General features: G+C 37.9%; 1 protein-coding gene across 6 annotated transcripts; it reads left to right on the forward strand.

Annotated features, from left to right (window-relative positions):
- Positions 1-353: 353 nt before the first annotated feature.
- LOC147516153 (protein serine/threonine kinase) lies at positions 354-24,741 on the forward strand. 6 transcript variants are annotated; one of them, XM_086588810.1, is made up of 17 exons: positions 424-645; positions 718-803; positions 894-2,831; positions 3,002-3,329; positions 4,123-4,338; positions 4,469-4,531; positions 4,608-4,832; positions 4,950-5,012; positions 18,223-18,428; positions 18,523-18,634; positions 18,722-19,240; positions 20,314-20,624; positions 20,728-20,971; positions 21,045-21,127; positions 21,971-22,103; positions 24,093-24,224; positions 24,417-24,741. In XM_086588810.1, the coding sequence occupies exons 1-16, from the start codon at positions 511-513 to the stop codon at positions 24,174-24,176; spliced, it is 4,746 nt and encodes a 1,581-aa protein (XP_086444936.1). In that variant the 5' UTR covers positions 424-510; the 3' UTR covers positions 24,177-24,224; positions 24,417-24,741. The 6 variants fall into 6 exon arrangements, with proteins under 6 accessions (XP_086444935.1, XP_086444936.1, XP_086444939.1 ...); XM_086588811.1 differs by having other exon boundaries at positions 425-645; positions 4,469-4,541; positions 4,627-4,832; XM_086588809.1 differs by lacking the exon at positions 24,093-24,224 and having other exon boundaries at positions 354-645; positions 4,469-4,541; positions 4,627-4,832.
- The last annotated feature ends 119 nt before the right edge of the window (positions 24,742-24,860 follow it).

Here is a 24,860-nt window from a genome sequence, read left to right on the forward strand (position 1 = left end):
ACGATAGTGCCCCGTGTCTTGTTCACAGTCGATAAATTTTGAATTGATACATATGACAAGTTAATAATTTGATTTATTCCTAGATAACTGCTAAGTAGTGGAGGCTTGAGTGGAGGATGGAGAAGAGAGAGAGAGGGAGAGATGGGTTTGTGGGTGGAGAGAGAGAGTTAGGTTTTCGTCGAGAGGGAGAGGGAGAGGGAAGGAAGGAGAGAGAGGGAGAGAAAGATAGAGGGATATGTGAGTACAGACAGATAGAAACCAACCAATTTATTTTTTCTCCGCACAAGAGAGAGAGGGAGAGGGAAAGAGAAATAGGTGAAGACAGACAGAAACCAACCACGCTATGCCGAGATTGTTCGCCAAAAAAAAAAAAAAAAAAAAAAAAAAAAAAAAAAAAAAAAAAAAAAAAAAAAAAAAAACGGCCGTTATATATTGAGTTATTGACATATAAACGGAGTTGGGCAATAATAATAAGACAAGATAAAATGGAGGGAAATCGATGATGAAAAAATGGAAGAAGAAACGTGTTTAGATTGTCTGGAACGAGAAATCAAGAAAGACTTCTCCGATAAACTAATATTCTCCTACGGAATCTCCTCACCTTCATATACTGCTCTCCCTTTCGCTTCTTCCGCTCTCGTTCAGGTGGGTCCCCTTTTCTCTCTCTCTCTTGTTCGTTTTATCTTATTTTTAATAATATTATATTTACTGCCGCAGACTTCCAGTGAACATGGAGAGGTTCCGCCTCATTTCCAACTCGTCCGTATACCCGACTGTACAAATGATTGCTTAACAAACTACATGTAAGTTATTACACCAACCCCAAAACTTTTTAAACTTTAAAACACTTATATACTAACGAATCTTTTTTATTTTGTTGTATATATTTGCAGTGACAGTTTTTGTTCAGAGTCATTGGAACATAATGAATATGTACATCATTGTAAAAGTGGGCATGGAAAGTTTTCTTGTGATAGGACGATTACTGCATTGGCTCCACTTGCATGTATTAGAAAGGGTAGTTATGCTGAGCTTGAAAATATTGCTAGAAACTACTTATCTGGTACTCTTGAGGAACATGTTATATCATCGGTTAGTAATCTTGTTGAAGGAAAACCAACTGGAAGAGATGCGGTGAATTTTCTTAGTTTGATTGGTGTACCTTCGTTTGATGAAGATTCTGTTCCTGGATGTTTGAGGCATCCGAATATAGCGCCTGTGTTAGGGGTTTTAAAAACGGATGGATATAGTAATGTGGTGATTCCGAAAGCTCCGTATACTTTGGAAAATGTATTGCATTTTAGTCTGAATGCATTAGAGAGTGAGTGGAATATTAGGTTTTTAGTTTACCAGATTCTTTCTGCTCTAGCTTACCTTCATAGCTTAGGGATTGCACATGGGAATTTATGCCCTTCAAGTGTAATGCTGAGTGATTTGTTTTGGGTGTGGCTGAGTGTTTTTGATAAGCCGCGTGTGAAAGTTAAACCAAGCCTGGTGCATGACGATGAATCTTTACGTTGCTCCACCAAGGATTGTCCGTGTCGAGCTCTGTATGCTGATCTGAAGCTACCCCTGTTAATAGATTGGCCCTCGGATTTCAAGAGGTGGTGGAATGGCGAGATTAGCAATTATGACTACCTCCTTGTCTTGAATAGATTAGCTGGGAGGAGGTGGGGGGATCACACTTTTCACACAGTAATGCCATGGGTAATAGATTTCAGTCTGAGGCCTGATGAGAGTTCTGATGTTGGTTGGCGGGACTTAGAGAAAAGCAAGTGGAGGTTGGCAAAAGGTAATGAACAGCTGGATTTCACGTATTCAACATCTGAAGTCCCGCATCATGTATCTGATGAATGCCTGTCTGAGCTGGCTGTGTGTAGTTACAAAGCAAGAAGATTGCCTCTAAGTATATTGCGTACAGCTGTTCGTTCAGTTTATGAGCCTAACGAGTATCCCTCTAATATGCAAAGGCTTTATCAATGGACTCCTGATGAATGCATTCCAGAGTTCTATCATGATCCGCGTATTTTTACATCTCTACATCCTGGAATGAATGATTTAGCTGTACCTCCCTGGGCAAATAGTCCTGAAGAGTTCATCAAATTGCATCGTGATGCATTAGAAAGTAATCATGTCTCAGAGCAAATTCATCATTGGATAGATATCACTTTTGGGTATAAGATGTCAGGCCAAGCTGCTGTTGCTGCCAAGAATGTCATGCTTCCTTCATCCGAACCCACTATGCTAAGGTCAGTAGGACGCCGTCAACTCTTTACCCGCCCACATCCTATGCGGCGAGTAAAGAAGACAGAGTACCAGGAATCTCTTTGTTTCCTAGCTGGTGATTTGCAGGACTTGGAAGAAGCAGCGTCATTTTGTGAAGATGCTTCGTACTTGAGTCCCATCTATCACTACCATCAAGGAACTATTGTGGATAATGTCAAAGCTGTAGAAAAACCATGCATCCGTCTTTCTAATCCTGAAATATCAGAAGAAAATGGCAGTGCGAAAGGGTTTTCTAAGTCATCTGATACTGACTCAAGTAATCTTGTTGAATATTTTGAGGTGGAGGACAATGGTTCCATGGGTTTCCAAGAGTTATCTCTTTGGAAGCAGAAATTGTCTGAGTTCGGCCCATTCTCTGAAGATATCGCTGCGGACATATTTTCAGCTGGTTGCATTCTCGCAGAGCTTCACTTGAAGAGACCTCTATTTAATATGACCTCATTTACTGCATATCTGGAGACTGGTATATTACCTGGGTTAATGCAAGAACTTCCTCCTAATGTGGCACTACTTGTTGAAGCATGTATACAGAGGGAGTGGAGGAGGTATAAAGTTTCCCTTTCCAGTAACTCTCGTTTCATATTTAGTTTTTCTAGATATGTCAATCGGTAGGGAAACAACAAGTGGTCAAGTTAATTACTGATAATTTAGTTTATCTGCAATTTCATTGGGTGCTTGGTTTTTCGCTTGATTTTTTTTTTCTCATTGTTATTAGGAGGCCTTCAGTAAAATGTCTTTTGGAATCACCATATTTCACTGCAACAATCAGGTCATCGTATTTGTTTATTGCGCCTCTGCATCTTTTAGTGGAAGTTGGGTATCAGCTTCAGTATGCAGCAAAGTTTGCCAGACAAGGAAGCTTGAATGCAATGGGAGCCTCTACTGCCGAGCTGTGTGCTCCTCACTGCTTAGCACTGCTTGTGTCTCCGTTGTCGGATACCAAAGCTGAGTGGGCTTATATCTTGCTGAAGGAATTCTTGAAGTGCTTGAAGCCTCAGGCAGTAAAGTCATTAGTTTTGCCTGCCATCCAGAAGATTCTACAAGTGAGTTGCTAGCTTAGTCCATAAGTCGTAGTCGAACACAAACACACCTTAGGGAGTTCATATGTAAAAAAAAAAAACATCATCCCTCTTCTCATGTGGGCCCAAGGTGCATGTCAGTTTTCATGTGTCATAGTATCACTCCCTATATTGTAGTGGGCACCCAGGCCTCAAACTCGTGCTGTACGTCCTCCAGACAAAAGGCCTGACTGGGGCCTTAACCGATAGGCCAGAGGTAGAGCATTATAGCATCCGTTTTTTGATTTTGAACTTTTTGGTGAAGTAAAAAATTGTCCCACACCATCACAAGAAGACCTCCTAAATGTAACAGACAAAGAGAAAGGTGTGGGGTTTCACAAACACAAATACACAGCTATTTATGTGTGTTTGTGTATGTGTGCTTACACATATATTAGGTCACTCCCTCGCTGTTCCTCCGGCAAGCTCATACTTGTTTTTGGTAAGACTACTCTCCAGCATGCACTTGAACTTCTTGCCTTCGGCAGATACTTGAGGGCCTCCTGCGTATCATATGAAACATGCGATAACACGTATGCTATATGTATAAAGTTATATTTGTCACCATGCCGTTGTTTGCCTAATGTTTGGTTCTAGTCTTCTAGAATATCTCAGTCCTTATAAATGTTTATACCCCTATCCTAGTTTTCAACAATACAGTATCTTTTCTTGCCTCACATCTAGAAAACTCCATAAAAATTTTATATAGATACTTGGGAGTAAAAAATGGGGTTTTACACGACTTCCAGTTTTCTTACTAGCTATGAATTTGCCTCAGGCTGCAGACTACTCGCATTTAAAGGTGTCTCTTCTCCAAGACTCGTTTATGCGTGAGATATGGACCAAAATTGGTAAGGAAGCATATTTGGAGATGATACATCCATTAGTCATCTTCAATCTGTCAATAGCACCTCATAAAAATTCTAGCTCTGCTGCTTCTGTGCTTCTGATGGGCTGTTGTGACGAGTTTGGAGTACCTGTGACGGTTCATCAGGTTAAGTTCTTTTCATCTTTTTTATTCACTTAATTTGGTTCAATGCTATCAAGATCATGTGTCCTCAAATGGAAATAGAGGTTAAGAAGTGCTTTCTTTATGGTTTACTAACCTTTGAGTCTTGATCCAGACACTTTTGCCCCTGATTCACAGTTTTGGGAAAGGACTTTGTGCTGATGGAATTGATGTACTGGTTAGAATTGGTATCTTACGGCTTATTGAGTTGTCTTAAGCACTAATTATAATGGAATATTCATCCTGTAAGGTAGTTTTTGCTGGTTTTCTCAGGCAGTTTAATGGGGGATAGTTTCATTGTGAAACACATCCTACCATTCCTAAGGAATGTTGTTCTTTCCAGCATTGATGTTTCAAATTTGGACAAACCTGAACCTATACAGAGCTGGAATGCTTTGGCTGTTATTGATAGTCTTGTTACGTTAGATGGTCTGGCTGCAGTTTTGGCAAGGGAGGTGGTCATCAGGGAGCTAGTTCAAGTAATAGGTTCCCCCGTCCCCTTCTTATCTCCCTTTTTTAATTTGAACTTTTCTGTGAGTGCTACATGTTCAAACACTAGAAGAATTTTAACTTTGTTTAATGTGGAAAAATCGTAGGATAGAGGTTGCCTCCATGTTAAAGTTCTCATGCAGACCAATTTGGAGCTTCCCGTTCTTCAGGTACTTCTCACACTGTTTACATTTTCCCTTTCGCATTTGGTAGTGCTTGTCTCATTTTATAGACCTATATGTTCGCGTCTTGTAATTATCGTTAATGAAATACTGTGTGTAGAAGCAAAGTTGCCTATTGGTTTCTTGTTAATAGTCAACAAAACAATATTTGTAAATTGGTTTCTGCAGTAGATAACTTTCCCTCCTAGGGTGGAATTTTCATACACATCTTTTACATTTTCTGGTTGCTACCCCCGTCTCTTTTGTTTTTAGCTGCTTGTATTGGTCAGTGATCCCTACTTCAGTTTCTGATAGAGGGATGAGATGGTATTAATATAAAATATTGTTTTGCTGATAATAATAATAATAATAATAATAATAACAACAATAATTATATAATAATAAAAAGGATGAGATGGTATCTCGTGGAAATTCCTTTGAATTTGCCACTAGTTAAACAGAGCCGTATGTTCCGCCCCATATAACATTCAGGTTTTGCGTGACATGATAAGAGTAAAAGACAGCTAGGAAATGGTATGAAAATTGTCTCTTTTTGCCACATGAGATCGTTTTCTGTTAAACCTTGTGTCAATGGTGGTTGAAACTGTCTAACCTTTTATGTAATGAATACGTGTTTTAAGATGAATGTGCGACACGAGACTTTTGAATTACCTGTTTCTTGAGGCATAAGGCATTTAAGTTTGACAGTTCCATCCTTCCATACTTGAAAAATCAGAATACCTAATCCACATATGGTTGGTGACCGATCGCCCTCATTAGTTGGTTAGTGCTACCAAGTTGTTTTACTCATCCAGCCTTTCTAATTGCTGTCTTGTTGGCAGCTTTTGATGGCAGTCAAAGGTCATACAATACGAAAGTAAATCTCAAATTGGACAAATTGTAAATTGTGATAAACGAGTTTAGTTTGAGCGACTGCTTGCAAGGATGTCTAGAGAGAATACTATTCTTAATAGGAGCACTCATATTTGCTTGAGTTTTAAAATTTGTTGAGGTATATCTTTTTGAAGGCATTTTGAGTTTTTGACGGATCAGAATAGGGATTTACAAGATCATCATTAAGTTCGTAACTAAAAGATTCTAGATAGTCATTAAGTCTCTCATTTCCAAATATCATGGTAGCTCGGTTGGTGATATACAGATAGGCAAATCATAAACCTGGTATTGATTGTGATTTTGTGATGTAAACTTGTCATGGAAACAAGAACTGATGAAGCTAGAAGATTTCACTTCATTTCATGAGATAAGTTGTGCATCTCCATAAGATGGGTGGTATTCACATGTGAAGAATCAAGAAAGTAAACTTTGCATTTCTTTGTAAATGTGTGTGGAGATTTGATGAGGAGGGTACGAGCTCTGGAAAGAAGCTCCAAAGCACGGACACGTCTAAAATTCCACTATGTCCGTCTATGAAGCACAGACATCGACACGCGATACGGATATGACACGACACGGATACGCGGATACGACATCATTCAAAAAAGTAGGACACGGATACGTCATGGACACATTAAAGAAAAATTATATATATGGATACGTCATGAAATTTAACCCTCTCCACTAAGTTTAAATCAAAATATGAAAACTAGTTTTGAACATGTCTAACTCTAAAAGATTAAATAACAACATACATGTCCAAAAATGCAAGCTAATGTCAACGAAATAAATAACAATTACAGAAAATTCATAACAAATATATATAAAAACTTAAAAAGGACTTGGCAATCATCAAAAGTGTGCAGTTGTGCATTGTGCCTCCTTATTTCAAGAGTGAAATAAAACCCCTACCAAGTCATGTCTTCTTTTAAGTATTTTAATCACTTTTTTAAAATTTAGAGTAAAATGTAAAAGTGTCCCTCGTGTGTTCCCAGCGTGTCCATGGAGTGTCGGAAATTTTATAAATTAATTAATAAATCCAACACTCCAAATCAAGTATCCGACACATGTCGGAGGCATATTGGGGAGTGTCGGTGTCGGAGACGTGTCCGACATGGATATGTTGCCCTTAGAGGAGTGTCCGTAGACGCGGCTTGGACACGTGTCCGGCACGTATGTGTCCCACGTGCTAGGGTAGTTTGGACACGACCTGGACACGGTTTGGACTCCGACATGACTTGTGTAGTTATGTGAGATGTCTTTATGTCTCCTTTTGTTGTAACCTCTAAAGCACAGACACGACAAAAATTTCACTGTGTTGGTGTCTGACGCGGCACATGCGCATCCCACGTGACACAAAAGTTTGGATGCGGATTAGGACTGGAATGGAATAAAAAGAAATGAAAAAGCCCAAAAGAACAATTCTAATTTGGACGACCTAATAATAGTCTAGTCTAAACAACTAAACAAACTTCATAAATTGCCTCCAAAAGTCTGTAAAGTCTCTCGCCCCCAACAACCACTCTTTTTATTGTTTTTGTAGTTTTGAATCTTGATAAATTATGATATATGACCCTAAACCCAATCCTACATAAATACAAATAAATTTAAAAATTTTATTTAATATTCGCGTCCTTGCTGTGTCCACGTCCGTATTCATAGGTTGTAACTATGTTTATGAATCTTGAGTTGATATGATATGACTTAAAATCTAATATTACATCAACAAAAATATATATTAAAATATCATTTAATATCGGTGTCCTTGCCGTGTCCACGTCCTACTTATTTAGGATATGATCTTGTCACCGCGTCCGTGTCCGTGTCAGTGTCCATGCTTCATAGGAAAGAAGTCACATCTGCACATTTGGGCAGGAAAGGTTTGGTTAGTGCGTCTTTGGTGTGTGTGTTCCTTAGGTGAGGTATAGTGCAGTATAAGGAGGCTTTCTCACAAGTTCATCAAATCCAAACTTTATAATGATTTTAGCAAACCATGAAATTAAAAATTGGCAATGGGAACAAGTGCTCTTTTGGGAAGATACATGACAAACGTTTCAAGGCTGGCTCGGGAAACATTTAGTGCATCTCTTACATGAAAGCTTGGTTAAAAGTATGGTCTTGAGGATGAGGTGACCAATCATCAGTGCGCCTAATTATTGAGACATACAGAAATGACCAAATGGGCGGAGCTATCTGACCTGCTTGAGCATGCGACTCTTCAGAATTGGATGTTAAGAGAATTTGGTTTACAGTAACGCCATTTTCTTTCCCAAATTTTGTAATAATGGTATCATAAGCAAAAGACGGTGGAACTGAACCTTGGTACTCGAATTGGCCTTGTAAGAAAGCATAGGTGAGAAGTGTTCCTCAAGATGAGCTTCTCTGCATGGACTGTATTACTTAGAAGGAAGCTTACAAAGCAAACCAAGAAAGAGGGTTGTAATATTGCTAACAGATGCATCATGTGTTGAATAGATGAGGATTTGACTCACCAGTTTTTTTATCGAGAATGTAACTTATACAGATCTGAGGGTTTCTTCATGGCCAACTTTAGGTCTTTCATCTTTGAACTTCATTTACTAGACAGAATGCCAAATTGGCACTATCGTCATCTCTCCTCGAGTGGCAAAACTATTCAGAACTGCTTGTTCATGCTATAAGTTGGAGCATGTTGAAGAAGAAGCTTTTAATCCCATAATGAAAAAGTCTTGCAAGGGTGTTGTCACAATAATTGTGGAGGTTTAAGAGATGATTGCTAAGTTTTGGGTGTGGTGTTGGAGGGGCATCATGAAGATGCTACCCATGTCTAAAAGAGGTACTAGGTATAGTCTTGGTTCAGGTGATAAGATCCCTTTTTAGGATGACATACGGTTGGGAGATGGACCTCTAAAAGAGGCGTTGGTACTTTGTTCAACATTTCTCAGCATAAAAGGCATACACTTAGCGAATGCATGGTTAAACATGATAGAGATATTTCTTGGAACCTTGGTTTTTGTAGGGCTTTCAATGATTGGGTCATCGATGATTTAGCCTCTCATATGGCTCAGCTTGAAGAGGTAAACCTCAGCCAATAGGATTCTAATTCAATGGTTTAGTGCCTCGACAAGAAATGGATCTTCTCTACCAAGTCGTTCTACTTTGCTTTTCATTCTTGGTATCCCCTAAACAACAGGGCTTTTCTTATTCCGCATTTTCCTGGTTTAAGAATTTGGATTTCCAAAGTCCTTATGAGAGGTGCTTTCTTTGTTTGGGCCCACACATGTCAGTATGTATTAACTCCAATAACTGTGGCTCTTGATCCTTTAGCTTTAAAAGATCTTTTCGTCATCTTTCCTTCTAAGCAAGACTCACAGGTTAGGAAAGGTTCTAAAGAGAGTGAACTGTCAATCCTGTTTAGATTGGTGGCCATGCCTTCAGTGCCACAAGTATGTTGTATTAATAGAAGGTGATTTTCTCTTTTGATGTAAACATTTTGATGAATTATTAATAGTAGTATCATTTTTTTCTAGCATAGGAGAAAGTAAATAGAGTTCATTTTCCAAAATAAAAGAGGCAGTAAACTTTCCGTTTGATCTGATTACAACCTTTGAATCAAAAGATAAAGAATATCCTGCCTTATTAAGTGTAGAAACATACACCAAATTCCTCCTAATCTTTGGAACGTAATAACGGTTTTCCAAAAGTAGTACTCTCTTATTTAATGCTAAAGTACTGTTGCAACTTTTGCCTCTACCCCTAGTGTCAGGTACCCATCCTTCAATCAACCTTCTTTTCTTTTGAAACCCTTGTAACATAGTACAAACATGGTTAGTGGCTCCTGAGTCCACACCAAGTGTTAGAAAGAAAAACCAACAAATTGGTTTCAAGAATAAAAGATTGCATGCCTTTTTTTTCTTTCTATTTCAAAGCCAAATACTCCCTATAGTTCCGCTACCAATGACCAAGCTTTTCACAGTGGCGAAAATTACCCTTTGCAATCTGATGTTGAATTCTTCTTCACTCCCCTTTTTGCAACCCGAAGAGTAAACGTTTTACCCTTTTTCCACTTACCTTTGCCTTTTGGTTAGGCTTGGAACCACCAACAATTTCAGAGACCATTGCATTAGGCTTGGAAGTGGAACTATAGGGAACATATGGCTTGTTGACAGAAAGAAAAAGAGGGTATGCAATGCTTTGTTCTTGAAACGAATTTGTTGGTTTTTCCTTCTGACATCCCGTGTGTGGACTCAGGACCCACTAATCATGTTTGTTACGCGCACAGGGTGGGAGGGTGTTCAGGAGAGAAGGAGGTTGAATGAATGATAGGTGTCCTCTACACTTGAGCAGAAGCAATGGTTGCATGCGGTATCAGTAGGAGTTTATTATTTAGTAATAATTAAGAAAGTACTAGTTTTAAAAGACTGTTTTTATGGTCCCGAGATTAGGAGCAATTTGGTTTATGTTTCTGCACTTAATAAGTCATAATATTCTATTTCTTTTGAGTCAAAGGTTGTATCCAGATTAAAGGGAAAGTTTATTGTCTCTAGTATATTTGAAAACGGTCTCTATCTACTTTTTCATATGCTAGAAATGAATGATACATCTATTAGTAAATTCATCAAATGTTTTACCTCAAAAGAAGAAATCACCTTATGTTAATCCATCATACTTGTGGCACTTAAGGCTTGGCCGTATCAATCTAAACACGACTATGATGCACGGATACGACACTTTTGCCGTTATACTAGTTGGACATCAGTATGATTCTGATACTGGTACAAGATACAACACCAATACGGTTCAGCAGTTGATGTACCTCACCCAACCGAAGTCCTAACAGTTCAAAAAAAATTTTAAAAAAAGAAGGCAGAGAAAAAAAAGGTTGAAAGAAGACGCAGTTGTTGTTAAACTGGTGCTTTAATCTGCAGATTTGCAAAAAAAATCTAGACTTGTTGATTTTTACTTGCGCAGTCTTTGAAAAAACAGCCTGTATGATTGTACGTGTTAGGTGAAGTTGTGAAGATAAGAAGAGATGTGAAGATAAGACTTCAGAGATATGTGTTCAAAGTGGAACATGATGATGACCATGTGACCAGATTATATTGAGCCCACCTGTTTTAGTAAGCCTTTCAAGCCCATTACAAATAATTAAAGCCCATTCAACAAAGGTCCAATATTAAAAATCAACATATAGTTTTATTTTTAAGCTCTATTTTTAATAAAAATAATATTAATTACATGAAATAGCCGTACCCAACTGCCGTGCCTATATCCTAATTTTTTTAAAATCCCGTATCATACCACGTATCCGTGTCCTTGTGTCGGTACTCGTATCTGTGCATCATAGGTGAAAGATGGAATTTTAATTTCACTCTCTTTAGAACCTTTCCCGAACTATGAGTCTTGCGTAGTAGGAAAGGTGACTAAAAGATCATTTAAAGTTAAATAGTCAATAGCCACAAAGTTATTGGAATTAGTATATAGTACCTACTGATGTAGGTGGGCCAGTTAATGTGAAAGCAAGAGGTAACTTTGAATACTTCATTGTTGAGATGTTTAGTCCCACCACATAAGATATGGTAAGCAATGCATAAAAATATATAAATCTTGGGGCCTCTCCATTTATCACCAGTTAATTGGTTTTTAGTTAGATGCCCATTTTGAATATGGTATCAGAGCAGGCTATTGTGTTTGGCCAAAGGGCGTATTGTTCACGTACTTAAGTACGTTTAACCACGTGTTAGGCTCAAGTAATGCCACACATAAGGGGCGTGTTAAGATGTTTAGTCCCACATGGGTTACGTTAAGCCACACATAAAAATATATATGTCGTAGGGCCTCTCCACTTACCACCAATTGGTTTTAAGCTGGATGCCCATCTTTAATATTCATGACATTTATTGATGATTATTCGAGATATGGTTGGGTATTTGATGCACAAAATGTATGAATCTTTTGAAAAGTTCAAAGAATTCAAAGTAGAAATTGGAAAGCAAACTGGTAAACCAATTGATACACTTTGATCTGATTGAGGTGGTGAATACCCCTCAAATGAGTTCAAAGTGTAGTTAATGCAACATAGAGCAGTTGGCTTGAAGCTTCGCGAAAAATGGAGGATACACAAATTCGAGTCCCCAGACTTGCAATTCTACTGAAAGTGACTAATTAAGAGGCAGGAGTGATAGCCTGGCTCACCTTGAGAAATGCCTGGTGGGCGGGCAGGACTTCGTGGCAGCTAGGACCACTCGAAGAGCAGAGAACACCACCACGTTAGCAAAAAAATAAGATTTTTTTTTTTTTTTTTTTTGCAAAATAGGATTTTGTTGTAGTTAAGTGCACCAAAAACTCCGTAGCAGAATGGGGTTGTGGAAAGAAGGAATAGAACCTTATTGGATATGGTTTGGTCCATGATGAGTTGTTAAACTCTACTAATATCTTTTTGGGGATACACCTCAGAAACAAATATATATATTCTAAACTTGGTTCCTTCTAAGTAATTTCCTAAAACTCTAGGGAGTTATGTTATGGGCGAAAGCCTAGTTTACACCACATGCATGCTTGGGGTTTTCTTATCGCATGTACTCAAAGGAAGGACTAACAAGTTGGAATATTAAAATTGAAGTGTGTATGTTTATAGGGTATCCAAAAGGTACTCGAGGTGGTTTATTTCATAATCCGAGAAAAGAAACAATCTTTTGAGTTCAAATGTTAAGTATCTCAAGGAAGATTATATTGTGAAACAAAAAACACAGTGTCATTGAAGAAATGATAACAGATATTTCTAATAATGTTCAATCTGAATTAACTCCTAGTTTGGATGAAAACCTTCCAAATGAAGCTCCATGTTTATGTGAACCTACTCCAGTTGTTTGTTGTAGTGGTAAGGAAATTAGACCTCCAGAAAAATTAACCCTATTAGGAGAAACTGTCTCTGTCTCTGTTATATCCGAAGATCAGGACTTAGATTCTATGAACTACGAAGAAGCAATTTTTGACATTGATTTGAGAAAATGGCTTGAAGCAATGAAATTAGAGATGGAGTTGTGTTTCAACAATGTCTAGGAACTTGTTGATCCACTGCCAAATATTAAGCCTATTGAGAATAAAAAGGTTATTCAAAAAGAAAAGGAGAGCCGATGGGAAGGTGGCCTTCAAAGTGAAACTAGTGGCAAAAAAGTTTACTTAAAAGAGGGTATCGATTATGAGGATTTTTTTTGTTGGTAGCCATGCTTAAATCTGGGCTGGTCATCGAGCTACCCGAGTCGAGTTTTGCTATACTCGAGCTCGACTCGCACATGCAGAAGCTTGACTCGAACTCGCATTCGAGCTTAATATTGAAACTAAGCTCGACTCGCCTATACTAATAGCTCGAGCTCGACTCGGCTCGACTTGTTTTACACTTCGAGCTCGAGCTCAGGTTCGAACTCGAGTTCAGTTATGCTCGTTTGAACTCGAACTCAAGCTCAAACTCGAAAAAAATGTATATAAAACATTAAAACTAGTATAAATTGTAAATTATAGTTGGGTATAAAGTATAAAATGTGTATAAATTATAAATTATATACTACGTATGGGCTTATAAAACGAGTAGCTCGCGAGCTACTCAAGCTCGAGCTCGACTCGAGTAGCTCACGAGTAACTCGCGAGCTACTCGAACTCGAACTACTCGCTATCTAGAATGAGCTTTAAATTAAGCTCAAGCTCGACTCATACTTTTGTGCGAACGAGTTTGAGTCGAGCCTTCGACGAGCCGAGCTCGAGTTACTCACGAATAGCTCGACTCGATGACCAGCCCCCTTAAATCCATTAGAGTCCTCTTATCTATTTATGCTTATTATGACTATGAGATTTGGCAGATGGATATAAAGACCGCGTTTTTGAGCTGGTAAGATCAAGGAGGACTTTTGTATGGTCCAACCTAAAGGTTTTACATCTCCTGGACAAAAGCATAACATATGCAAACTGATGAAGTCCATTTATGGACTTAAACAAGCTTCAAGGAGTTGGAATGTATGCTTAGATCAAGCAATCAAATTGTTTGGTTTTGATCAATGTAAGGAAAAACCTTGTGTTTACAAAAAGGGTGAAAGTAAAACGGTTATGTTTTTGGTCTTATATGTTGACGATATCTACTCATTGGGAATGATGTAGGAAAATTATCTACGGTAAAAAGCTGGTTATCTAATCACTTTGATATGAAAGATACAGGTGATGCCAGCTACATCCTAGGGATCAAGCTTTCGGGAGATCGCAAGAATAGGATGTTAAGATTATCCCAGTCAGCTTATATTGATAAGCTATTGGTCAAGTTTGCCATGCAAGATTCCAAGGAAGTCTTGATGCCTTTTGACTATATACTAGGTGTTTTGGGTAAAAAATGTAAAGGCAATGTGATATCACGTATTCCAATAAAGAATCCACGAACTCAATGAGTTATTATTCAGCCACATGACGTTATTAGTTGAATTACTTGAATACGAACCCGGCCAGTACAAGAAAATGTTTCTTGGAGTTGAATTAGATTTGATCAAGTCACAAGGAGGCATAAACAATTAGCTAACGGGTGAAACAGTGAATTGTTAAATTACCAGAGAGTTATTTATTAATATGGAAGGTGGAGTGACACAAAAATAGTTATTCAGTAGGAAAGGACCTCAGTAAAATTTCCAAGGACCTTATCTAAAATACAATTTGTTAATGGGCATCTTTTGTATTTCACAAGACTTATATGGAAGAACTTCTAATAGGATTAGGTGTCTAAGTCTTGTTGGCAAGAATAGGAGTCTTGGTGGATATGGATTGGAATCCTGTTTGATCCCACATTCTACTGATGGTCACGTATGACCAAGAGTCCAAGATATGACTTTGAAACCAAATTCCAAAGCCTATGTCGGTTTTAGGGTTCGACAGCTTTGTTCCTTGTGAAGAAGACGAACTCTCACGCAAGAATTCAACTGAGGAAACTTTTCTCTAACACTCAATTTATTATTCATCAACTCTAACTATGGCCAAAGGCCTACAACTCCATTTATAACTTTCTACAACTTTGGAAATAGAAACCTATTCTAAAAACAATTCTAATGGAAATAGAAACATGTAATCCATAAGAATAAATACCCTAAAAATAGAAATAGCCAAAAACACTCAAAAATGCTAATTGTGCTCAATTCCTAAAAATGCTAATAATAATAGTAACTCATTTGGGGATGATCAAGGGTTGTAAACCCTAAGACACATCCTTTGATGTATATCCATATCTAGCCTATCCGCCTATCTATTTGCTAGAGTTTGATGGGAGAGAGACCATTAGTCTGTACTTATTGGAATCATCAAAAGAGTGATAGTCTGTGCGTAATTATAGAAGGCTGTATACTCAAAGTCTTGTGGATTCAGTTCTTAGAGGTTCAAGTGTTCTTTGCGTGGAAGATTTGTGCCAAGAAGGTAATTCATTTATTTATATATATCTGGACCAGATTCCAGATACATTTGAGATGGTAGAATTGGTAACTATACTGGGGCTCGATGTTGGAAGGAAGAGGCAGACGGTGAACTGGTGCAACTGGCAAAAACAATACGAAATGAATTGGTATTGAATGCGGATGGTCACCAAAAGAAAACGCTGGTTATGGGGGAGTGATTCGAGATTCTGATGGAAACGTGATGGTGGTCTATCTAGGCAGCTCGAGGAAAAAATCATTTTTAGTGCAAGAGCTCCTAGGTATCGAAGCAGGACTCCAAGCTGCACTGAACTTTGGACTGCACAGTTTGGTGGTCTGGCCGGACTCCACTAGAGCAGTAAACATCGTAAACAAAGTAGAGGATCCTCCCTGGGCTAGTATCAACTTGGTGGCAAGCATAAGAGAAAAGATGGAAAGATTCCATAGTGTGTCTGTCGTTCATTGTTATAGGGAAGGTAATCACATGGCAGATTACCTTTCTAAGATATGTAATAGTGAAGATGATTATATTTGTATTTCTATCCTCCATGTGACCTGAAAATGGACGTATTATTAGAGGATAAAATAGGAACCATGTACCCGAGAAGAAGTTAATATAGGTTGGAGTCTACTTAACTCCTTACTTTATCAAAAAAAACAAAGAAAGAAAGAAAGAAAGAAAAGAACAGATTATTATGTGGAGGTTTTACCGTTTTGTGACTGTATTTTTTATTATCCTAACAAAAGTAGAAACTAAGGGCCCAACTGGGTTCGAACCGGTTGATCTGCAGTCAAATGCTCTACCACCGAGCTATTATTTCAGTCCCTTAGCATTTATCTTGAAAGATAACAAGTTGACTGGTCCTAATTTTGTGGGCTAGAGCGTATTCTTATTGTTTATAATCTTAGGAATAAAACTTTTAGAGGTCAAACTTTAGACTTATGTGCTTTATGTTTGATGGTCGAGGAGTTGGTTAATCATGTGCTTTTTTTGTGTTGTCCGTTTTTTTTCTTGGCTGGTTTGGTCTTGCTTTCATTGGGAGTCTGGGTTGGTTTGGGTCTGTCCTGGTCAGGTGGTGGATCTTCTTACTCAGTGGCACGCAGGGCCATTTTCATCTAGAGGGCAGAGGATATGGAATGCGTTACCTTTTGTAATCATGTGAGGCATTTGGTTGGAACTTAATAGATGCATCTTTGAGGGCAAAGCTATGGAGATTTAGAAAGTCGTACTAGCAATCAGAGGGTTCTTTGTTATTGGAGTAAAGTCTTGAGTAGGGTGGTTGTGTTCCTTTTTTGGGTTGTTTAGTTTCTTTGTACTATGTACTTGTAGGTTACCTCGACCTACATTTTTTTTTATCTAATAAAATTTTACTTTTACCGATAAAAAAAATAGTTGTTACCCGACGTTTTAAAATTTGTCCCAAGTATATCAGTGTTAAACCACATAATTTATGTTATTGTGCTAACAATAGAAAATGGCCTCATTAATGTCAGCATCTCTTCGAATTATGATGAATAGTTGAGGTTCATATTTTAAAAGAGCGCCTACACTGACGTCATTATACGTGCCGAGATGCAGGGAGCATAGTGCCATCACAAAACACATTTTTGCAATCCATCTTCCAGTCTCAAAACACATAAACACTATGAATAAGAGGGGCAGAGGGGAAGCGGAAAACAGAGTTAGACCTCTTTTCTTACCACATGACAGTATATTCTGTATTAAGCTACAAGCATGCTTGTGCAATAGTAATTAATTATCGTTGTTTCAAAGTCAATCTATTAACTCGTCTAGATGATGTTTTCCTTATTCACTAGTAAGTTGATTTACTAACCTCATGTTTCTACTGATCAAATACAAAAAAATGAAACTTGTGTTTCCACACTTAGTTAATTAGTATGTGGCTATGTGACATTGCCTTTTGGCACGAATGCCTCAGCGCGCTCCGCACCCACAAATGCCATGCCTTGGGCACAATTTGGTTTGCCAAGAAGCAATAATTGCCTTGGGAACAATTCTGGTCGCCCATGAAGACTACAAAGTACTTGGTAATATTATTTTTGATGTCGGAATTTGGTATTTTTATGTCTCATTGGAAAAGTCTCATTGAGATCATTTTAAAATTTTAAATACTGTGTAAAACGGACTTGGCGATCAAAAGTAATGACACTATTGAATTTTGAAAATGACAAGGTACAAACCTTTCTCTCTCCGGCACATGTCCAATCATTCGTCAACACATGTTATGTTCCTTTTTCTCATTTTTTAACCTTTAGACTTCTTTCTATTTGCATTCCGTGCCTTGAAAGAAGGATGGAAATTTTCATAAGATCTCAGGCCGAGATTTAAATAGAGAAGTGACCAACAATTAATATTAAAAAGGAACAGTAAAAAAAATAAAGAGAAAATAGTTATACTTACGAATTGTATACTCTCACGTAGCTGATGTTTCATGTATGTGGCATATATGATAAGTACACCTCTCAGGCAATGAGGCCTATACCTCATGTGTGCCAACATGCTTATATATGCTTAACAGGCGTTTAATATACTCAATTTTTCTTCAGGCTTGTGCCATAAAAGCCTCTGAAAGCACATTTAGTGAAATAGACTGATGGAAGGTGTTAAATTTATTTTCAACTTTACATGTTTGAGTACTAGGTTTAGTGAAGCTCCTCACTAATCATATTGTAAGCCATGAGGGCTTCAGTCTGTTCATATTTTCATTATTTTCTACACCACAAGCTTCAAACCACGTAGTTTCTGGTATTTCTCTTGGTCTTCTCCTTTCCCCCCTCCACTTTTATGTTGAATGCTTAAAGGCCTTATTTCGATGGAAGTATGAATTTTCCAAACTGCAGGTTCAAGTTAAATGGTCTTAGCATTATGGTCTATTTTCTGTTGCCAGGTTGCTGCGACAACTCTAATTGAACTTTGTCATCGGATTGGGCCAGATCTCACTACTTTACACGTTTTACCACAACTCAAGGAGCTATTTGATGAACTTGCTTTTTCTAAGGAAACTACCAACAGGTCCAATCCTTTTGGTAGAAATCTGAAATTCGCCAAATCGAAACTGGATACGGTTCAAGTGGAAAGTCGTATGGACCTTGTGTGAGTGCTATTTGAAGTCCAAGATATCTGCTTCAAACACCTCCTTTCCATAATGATTCTTTTTATTTGTTGTGCAACTCATTGTTATTTGCAGGTTGCTTTTATATCCTTCGTTTGCTTCTATTCTTGGCATAGAGAAACTTAGGCAGTGCTGTGCTTGCTGGTTGCTTCTAGAGCAAATTCTTCAGAGATCGTATAACTGGAAAGTATGCTTTTACTCCTTTCATTTTCCCCAAAACCACCTGTATTGAATTACTTCTTTACTGAATACTTCTGAGCCTGTTGTGATCCAGTGGGAGTATTCGGGAGGAATGCCTAGAATTGTTCCAGAAAGTATAATTGCTCATAGGCCCATGGTCAGCAAAACCTCATCATCTGATTATAATCCAGCTAAAATGTTACTCAATGGTGTTGGATGGTCAATCCCACAATCACAAGGGGCGAGGTCCGTTAATAACTTGAGCTATAAACAGTCAAATGATCATCAAGGGGCTCCACTCACCAGGCATTATTTGACATCTAATCAGGGAAAACGTGAACCCTGGCTCTGGTACCCTAGTCCTGCTACTAGTTGTGATCGGCCAGATTTTCTTGCTCGGAGTGCGGGTCCAAAAGATGAACTTCCATGGAAGATCAGAGCGTCTATTGTCCATTCTGTACGTGCTCATCCTGGAGCACTGAGAGCGTTAGCTGTTTGCCCTGATGAATGCACGGTTTTCACCGGAGGCGTTGGTCCAGGATTCAAAGGAACTGTTCAAAAGTGGGAATTGCAAAGGATAGAATGCGTCTCTGGTTACTACGGACATGAAGAGGTTCTGTTTTTACATTTTGTTTTTCCTGTTCTAGAGCATTTGGTAAATTGGTAGTATATAATTTGGGAATATTCAGTTTCTAGTCAAACTAAGGTCTACACTTTTCATTATCGATAGAAAGATGAAACGGACTTGCAGGAAAAAAAAACCTTCCATTTGTTTTCATTTCTTTTGTTGGTTTTTGGTTTTTGGGGGTCTATAAATCTATTAGGGTATTTCTTGGATCTTGGTCGTAGAGAATTAGCTACTGACTAAGTGGTTAATGAGTAATGACCTAAGTTTTGATTGATTTAATCAGGAGTGCGGTTATATCAATATATCTAGTGTTACTTTTGAAAAAGATATATGCAGGAATAATCTGAAAACTCAAAGTACCTTCTTTTTCTTTTTCTTTTTTTTTTGGTTTTTGGTTTTTTTCCTTTTCACTGAAAGATTGATCCATGAGCTAGATGAAATATTTGTAGTGCCTTCACATAACTTTCGTTCTTAAAGCTAAGGGCTCAAACTCCCATAACCTGAGCGGCAGCATTATTTTACCTAGCAAAAAAAAAGGGCTCTACTTCAAACATCAGCCCCTCTGTCACGTGGGTGAAGCCAACCATTCTTATTATGGTTGTTTTGTGTAGCCTTTTGGGTGGGTCTTGTGTTGTTTCTTTCTTCTACTTCTTTTAATGCAGATAGCCAGATAAACAATCGGCGGAAGCAACAATTGAATTAAATGCGAACTATATAAGATAAATTAAGAACCCTAAAAAAAAATTCTTTTATTTATAATCTATTTCAATAACATCAACTCCTCAACCTAATTATAAGCTCTTATTTAAAACTAGGGTTTTACCTTGTTGCTAGCCAAGAAAACCAATTAAAACATGCCACGTGGCTACTAATAACTGAAACAAATAAAGTAAAATAAAGCAATTATAATGGACGCCTATTGCGTGGGCTCATCTAACTTGATGTCCACATCATCTTTTCTTTTGTGTAATTTTTTGTGGGCTATCAGACCTAACTTATTGTTCAGTTTTTATTAAGCTCACCTTTACTGATGGTACAAAGTTCTTTGCAACTTTCAGGTTGTCAATGACATATGTGTCCTGTCTTCTAGTGGAAGAGTAGCTTCTTGTGATGGAACAATACACGTATGGAATAGCCATACCGCTAAGTTGATTGCAGTACATGCTGAACTATCACCTATATCTGCTCATCCTGCCAATCCTTTATCCGCTGCATCAAGGGTAAATTCTGAGCATACCAATATGCTTAATTCAAATACATTATCAGGTGGAATATTATCTAGTGCATTTGGTGGGGGTTTGTACACCTGCATGCATTACCTAGAACATGAAGACAAGCTTATAGCTGGCACAGGAAATGGTTCACTCAGGTTCATGCTTATCCATGGATTATTCTGAATATCCATTTGAACAAAGTCAAAAAAATTATTTTCACGGGAAAACTAGAAGATAACTTGTTAACTTACCATGCAGATTCATTGATGTTGCTCAAGATAAAAAACTACATATTTGGAAGAGTGAACCATTTGAATCTTCCTTTTCCTCTGTCATTTCTGCCGTTTGCTCATGCGGCTCTGACAGAAAACAATCAAACAGAGGTGCTGCTTCTTCCTCTTTAATTGCTACTGGACTTAGTTCTGGTCATTGCAGGCTTCTTGACGCAAGGAGTGGCAGTGTAGTTGCTTTTTGGCGGGCTCATGATGGATATATCACAACAGTAAGTATAAGCAGCTTAATAGAACTATTTTAATTTAGTTGTAAATAGTTTTTGACTCGTCTCATGTATGCAGTTGGCTTCACCAGAGGACCATCTGCTTGTTTCCAGTTCTCTTGATAAAACTTTGCGAGTTTGGGACCTTAGAAACTGTTCCTGGTAGGAATTAAGTGTTTTATAATTTTATTTGTTTTATCTTTTTAATTGCAAAAGAAATCAATTTGGTATTTGGAAATTGCTAAGTCTTGTTAACTACTCGACTCAAATTGATTCCTGTCTGTACATACCTCCACATTCATGCCCTCACTAACGATTTCACTAGGGACCACCTGACCAATTCCGCTCATTAGCCCTGGTACAGGTCTAAATGTCCGATCCCAGTCACTGGTCTCAGTCACAACTCTAATTGGACAGCTCATATGTTTAGTTCGCCGTCTGGACGGCTCACGTGTTCAGTTGGCCACCTGGACGGCTCACAGGTTCAATTGGCCACCTGTACGGTTCATGTGTTCATCTGGCCACCTGGACGGCTCACAGGTTCAGTTGGCCACCTGGGTCGGTCACATGTTCAATTGGCCAGTCCTAGCCAGTAGGAGTCCTTGAGCTCTAAGGACTCTCATTTTTCTACATCTATAAATTGTCACTTCTCTTTTGCAAAAAGAACTACTTTTTGGAGACTTGATTAGGAGCACATTCTGGATACATAAGCAACCATTGAAGGCACAGTCTCATTTTTCTCTCAATGACTACCCTTGCAGATTCGATAGTGTGTTTGGATAATTTATTACCAAACACTGTCAATGTAAATGTAAATGTAAATGTATCTGCTTTCTTGGTAGTAGCTCTTTCTACAGGCCATTTGACTGGATTGTTTGGGGGTTAGTTAGATGAGGGTGCGATCTTGAAGTTAGCTTAACAGTTTCATACATCTTTTTAAGCTACTGCAAACTCATTTTAGTCAACTATTTTTCTGGTCCTTGATTGATCAATTTCTTATTGCAGGAGCTCTCCATCTCATAATGTTTTCAGAGGTCATTCTGATGGTATTAACGGCTTCTTTGTGTGGGGTCAAGATGTTATTTCAATTTCCAGAAACAAGATAGGACTTTGCTCTCTATCCAGATCTGCAACTGATGTAAGTTAATAGAACTGGTCTTACCAATAATTTGAGTTTTACAGGATTTTTCTGTTTCTTACATTATCTAAATTTAAGTAAAGTAATGAGCTTCCCATGTTTGGAGGAATAATGAGTTGACAGTGATATCTCCACATGGCATACCTTAACAGTCTGCCCCCAGGTCACTCATCCATTAAGGGCGGGATGTCATAATTTTATTCATCTAGATTGGAAATAGCTAGTTCCTAATCATGTGATGCATTGCCTTTTGGACATGGAGTAATGGCAACAAACTCAGGGCTTCCATGCATTTGATGGTTATGGATTTGCTGGCTTCATCCACTTGCATACTGGACAACTAATAATATGGTCTATAGAAGTATATCTATTTAGGATTGGGGCACGTTCGAGTTCTCTTCAAAAGAAAAAAGACACTTAGTCATGGATCTAAATGACCATAAACAGCTTCTTTTTGTGAGGATGATCTCCATGGAGATGATCTTGCCAAACATTTGCTCAGTCTTTATTAGATGTGAGCTACAGGTATCATTTCACTGTCATTAATACTTTTGAGTCTAGAATTTCAGGATGACATTGTTGTAATGATTTTGGTAACAATATTTCTTGACAGACATTTAAGTGACACGAGTATTATATACACGTGGCCGTAACTCAAGGTTAATTTTAAGTGACACGGGCATTATATACCTATGGAGGCTGGTATTCTTATCAATCATGTGATTCCCTAAAGAAATGTTGATGTTTGTAATCTACTCTTGAATTTTGATTTTCGCAGATGTATCTGGGATTTTTTTCTTTTTTAAACACAAGTGAGGGGGTGTGTTGAGATTTATCATCCCACATCGGGTATCTAAAGCCTCACCCCGCTCATTGCCAATTGGTTGTGAGTTTTTTTTTTATAAGTAAAATATGATATAGGCTTTCTCTTAAACAGACATGTCTTGAGTAGCTTATATAGTGTGTTGCACTTATATGGTGTCGTCCATTAAACAAGTAATTAAGCGTAAATTAAAAGGCTGTTCAAGACACTATATAAGCTTCCCACGAACATCTCCGTTAATTGACATGTCCGTTCAAGAGAAAGCCTGTATATATGTATATATAATCATAAAGTCAAACTTCGTAGGATGAGATATCCCACTTAGATACAACAAAGGGAAAGACAAATACGAGATCAATACTAGAAAAAACCTACAACTGTGAGAGAAAACTAAAACAAAGGGATGCCAATTGGTTGTGAGTTGGATGCCCAAACCTAATAGGGTTAAGTAGGAATGAGTACTTTTACCTATCGGTGGGTTCTACTTATATAGGACTTGAGGGTAATAGGTTTCCAATTAGGACTCCTCCTTCCTCTCTGTTAAGGATCTCCATTAAAGTGAAATAATCTCTTCAAAGAAGATCCAGTTCAATCTGGTTTCTTACTGAATCTTGGAGTTCTATGTCCAACAGAAATCTACTCTAGATGGAATCCTACCAAAGATTCTCTCTTAAAAGTTATTTCAGACTGAGTAGCTTTGCTTCGGACTAGGTCTGGAACTGATTAACCCAGCTCCGGATTATGTGGAAGTACTGAAATTTTCTTTGGCCATTAAGGAGCCATGTGGAGCGTCTTATGTCTTAATCCCATGCTCCACTGCCTATAAAAATGCATGCCCCAGTGCATTCCGGTTCAGTCATACGTCCCTTGGAGTGTGTTTTCCGTAGATTTGAATAAACCAGATTTACTTTGAATTTTCGATAAAAGTTCTTGGGGAGTCCGTGTGATTGTACTGTCTTTACAACTTTAATATACTTTCTAGGTTATACTTTGCAAAACTGATGCTTTTTTCTGGTTTGTAAATTTCTCAGTTTCTAATATATTTCCGAATTGGTAGAATTTCTGCAGTTTTGTCTGTTTCCATTTTTCTTTCGAAAAATTCTACTCAGACTCCTTTAAGCGGCTCCCTAGCTGGATAAGATTAATTTGCATTGAAATACATGCAGGTGCGTATATCGATACAAATCAATGGTGTTCAGTTAGGGAGGGAGGAGTTTGAAGAAATTTTATGTTTTCTTTACGAGGATTAGCAGGACCATCTTCACTAGGAATCATATCATGATGAGCTTCTGTTGTCTGTATGTCACTGAACAGATAGTCTATATGTTCAATTTTTACAAGGGTTATGGCAAAAAAGCTTCTCATTGTAAAATATATCTAATTCTGCATTTTAGATAACTATATCCAGCTTTCAAGGGTGGATGTTATAATTGATTTGTTTGTTTGTTATTGTTAATCATGTATCTGCTTGTTGTGGTGTTATGTGGCAGGATGGACAGCAACGCATTTCTGTGCAGAAATTATATACAGCAGACCATGGGATGAGAAATTTATCAGTTCTATCAAGTATAAGCATTCTACCCTTCTCTCGACTGTTTATTGTTGGGACGGAGGACGGTTATCTCAAGATATGTTGCTAGCATTTCGTTGCTGTGGTGTGGAGCTTCCTTTTTCTTTTCTTTTTTCCCTTGGTTGTCCTGTTTCATATCATCAATTTTTGTATATATCTGTAGTATTAAATTTTTCAGTGCCTATGTTAATACTCACACTCTGATGGAATCTACAGTCACTATCAAATCTCAGTTCACTCACAAATTCACAGTGGCTATAATTTCCTTTGCAATATAGAGACAGTTCTTAGAATAGAAAACCAACCCACAAAAAACAGTAAAAGAAAACTACTGCATGATAAAGTATAGTTTAACTTCCAATGC

The sequence above is a fragment of the Coptis chinensis genome, chromosome 2 (genome assembly GCF_015680905.1).
Source record: "Coptis chinensis isolate HL-2020 chromosome 2, ASM1568090v1, whole genome shotgun sequence".
NCBI lineage: Eukaryota > Viridiplantae > Streptophyta > Magnoliopsida > Ranunculales > Ranunculaceae > Coptis > Coptis chinensis.

Bases quoted from the DNA above. Each gene is read 5' to 3' on its own strand.
- LOC147516153 (XM_086588807.1), top strand. From the start codon at position 511: ATGGAAGAAGAAACGTGTTTAGATTGTCTGGAACGAGAAATCAAGAAA. The intron at 18,429-18,522 runs GTGAGTGCTATT...TGTTATTTGCAG, and splicing joins GAAAGTCGTATGGACCTTGT to GTTGCTTTTATATCCTTCGT. The intron at 18,635-18,721 runs GTATGCTTTTAC...GTTGTGATCCAG, and splicing joins AGAGATCGTATAACTGGAAA to TGGGAGTATTCGGGAGGAAT.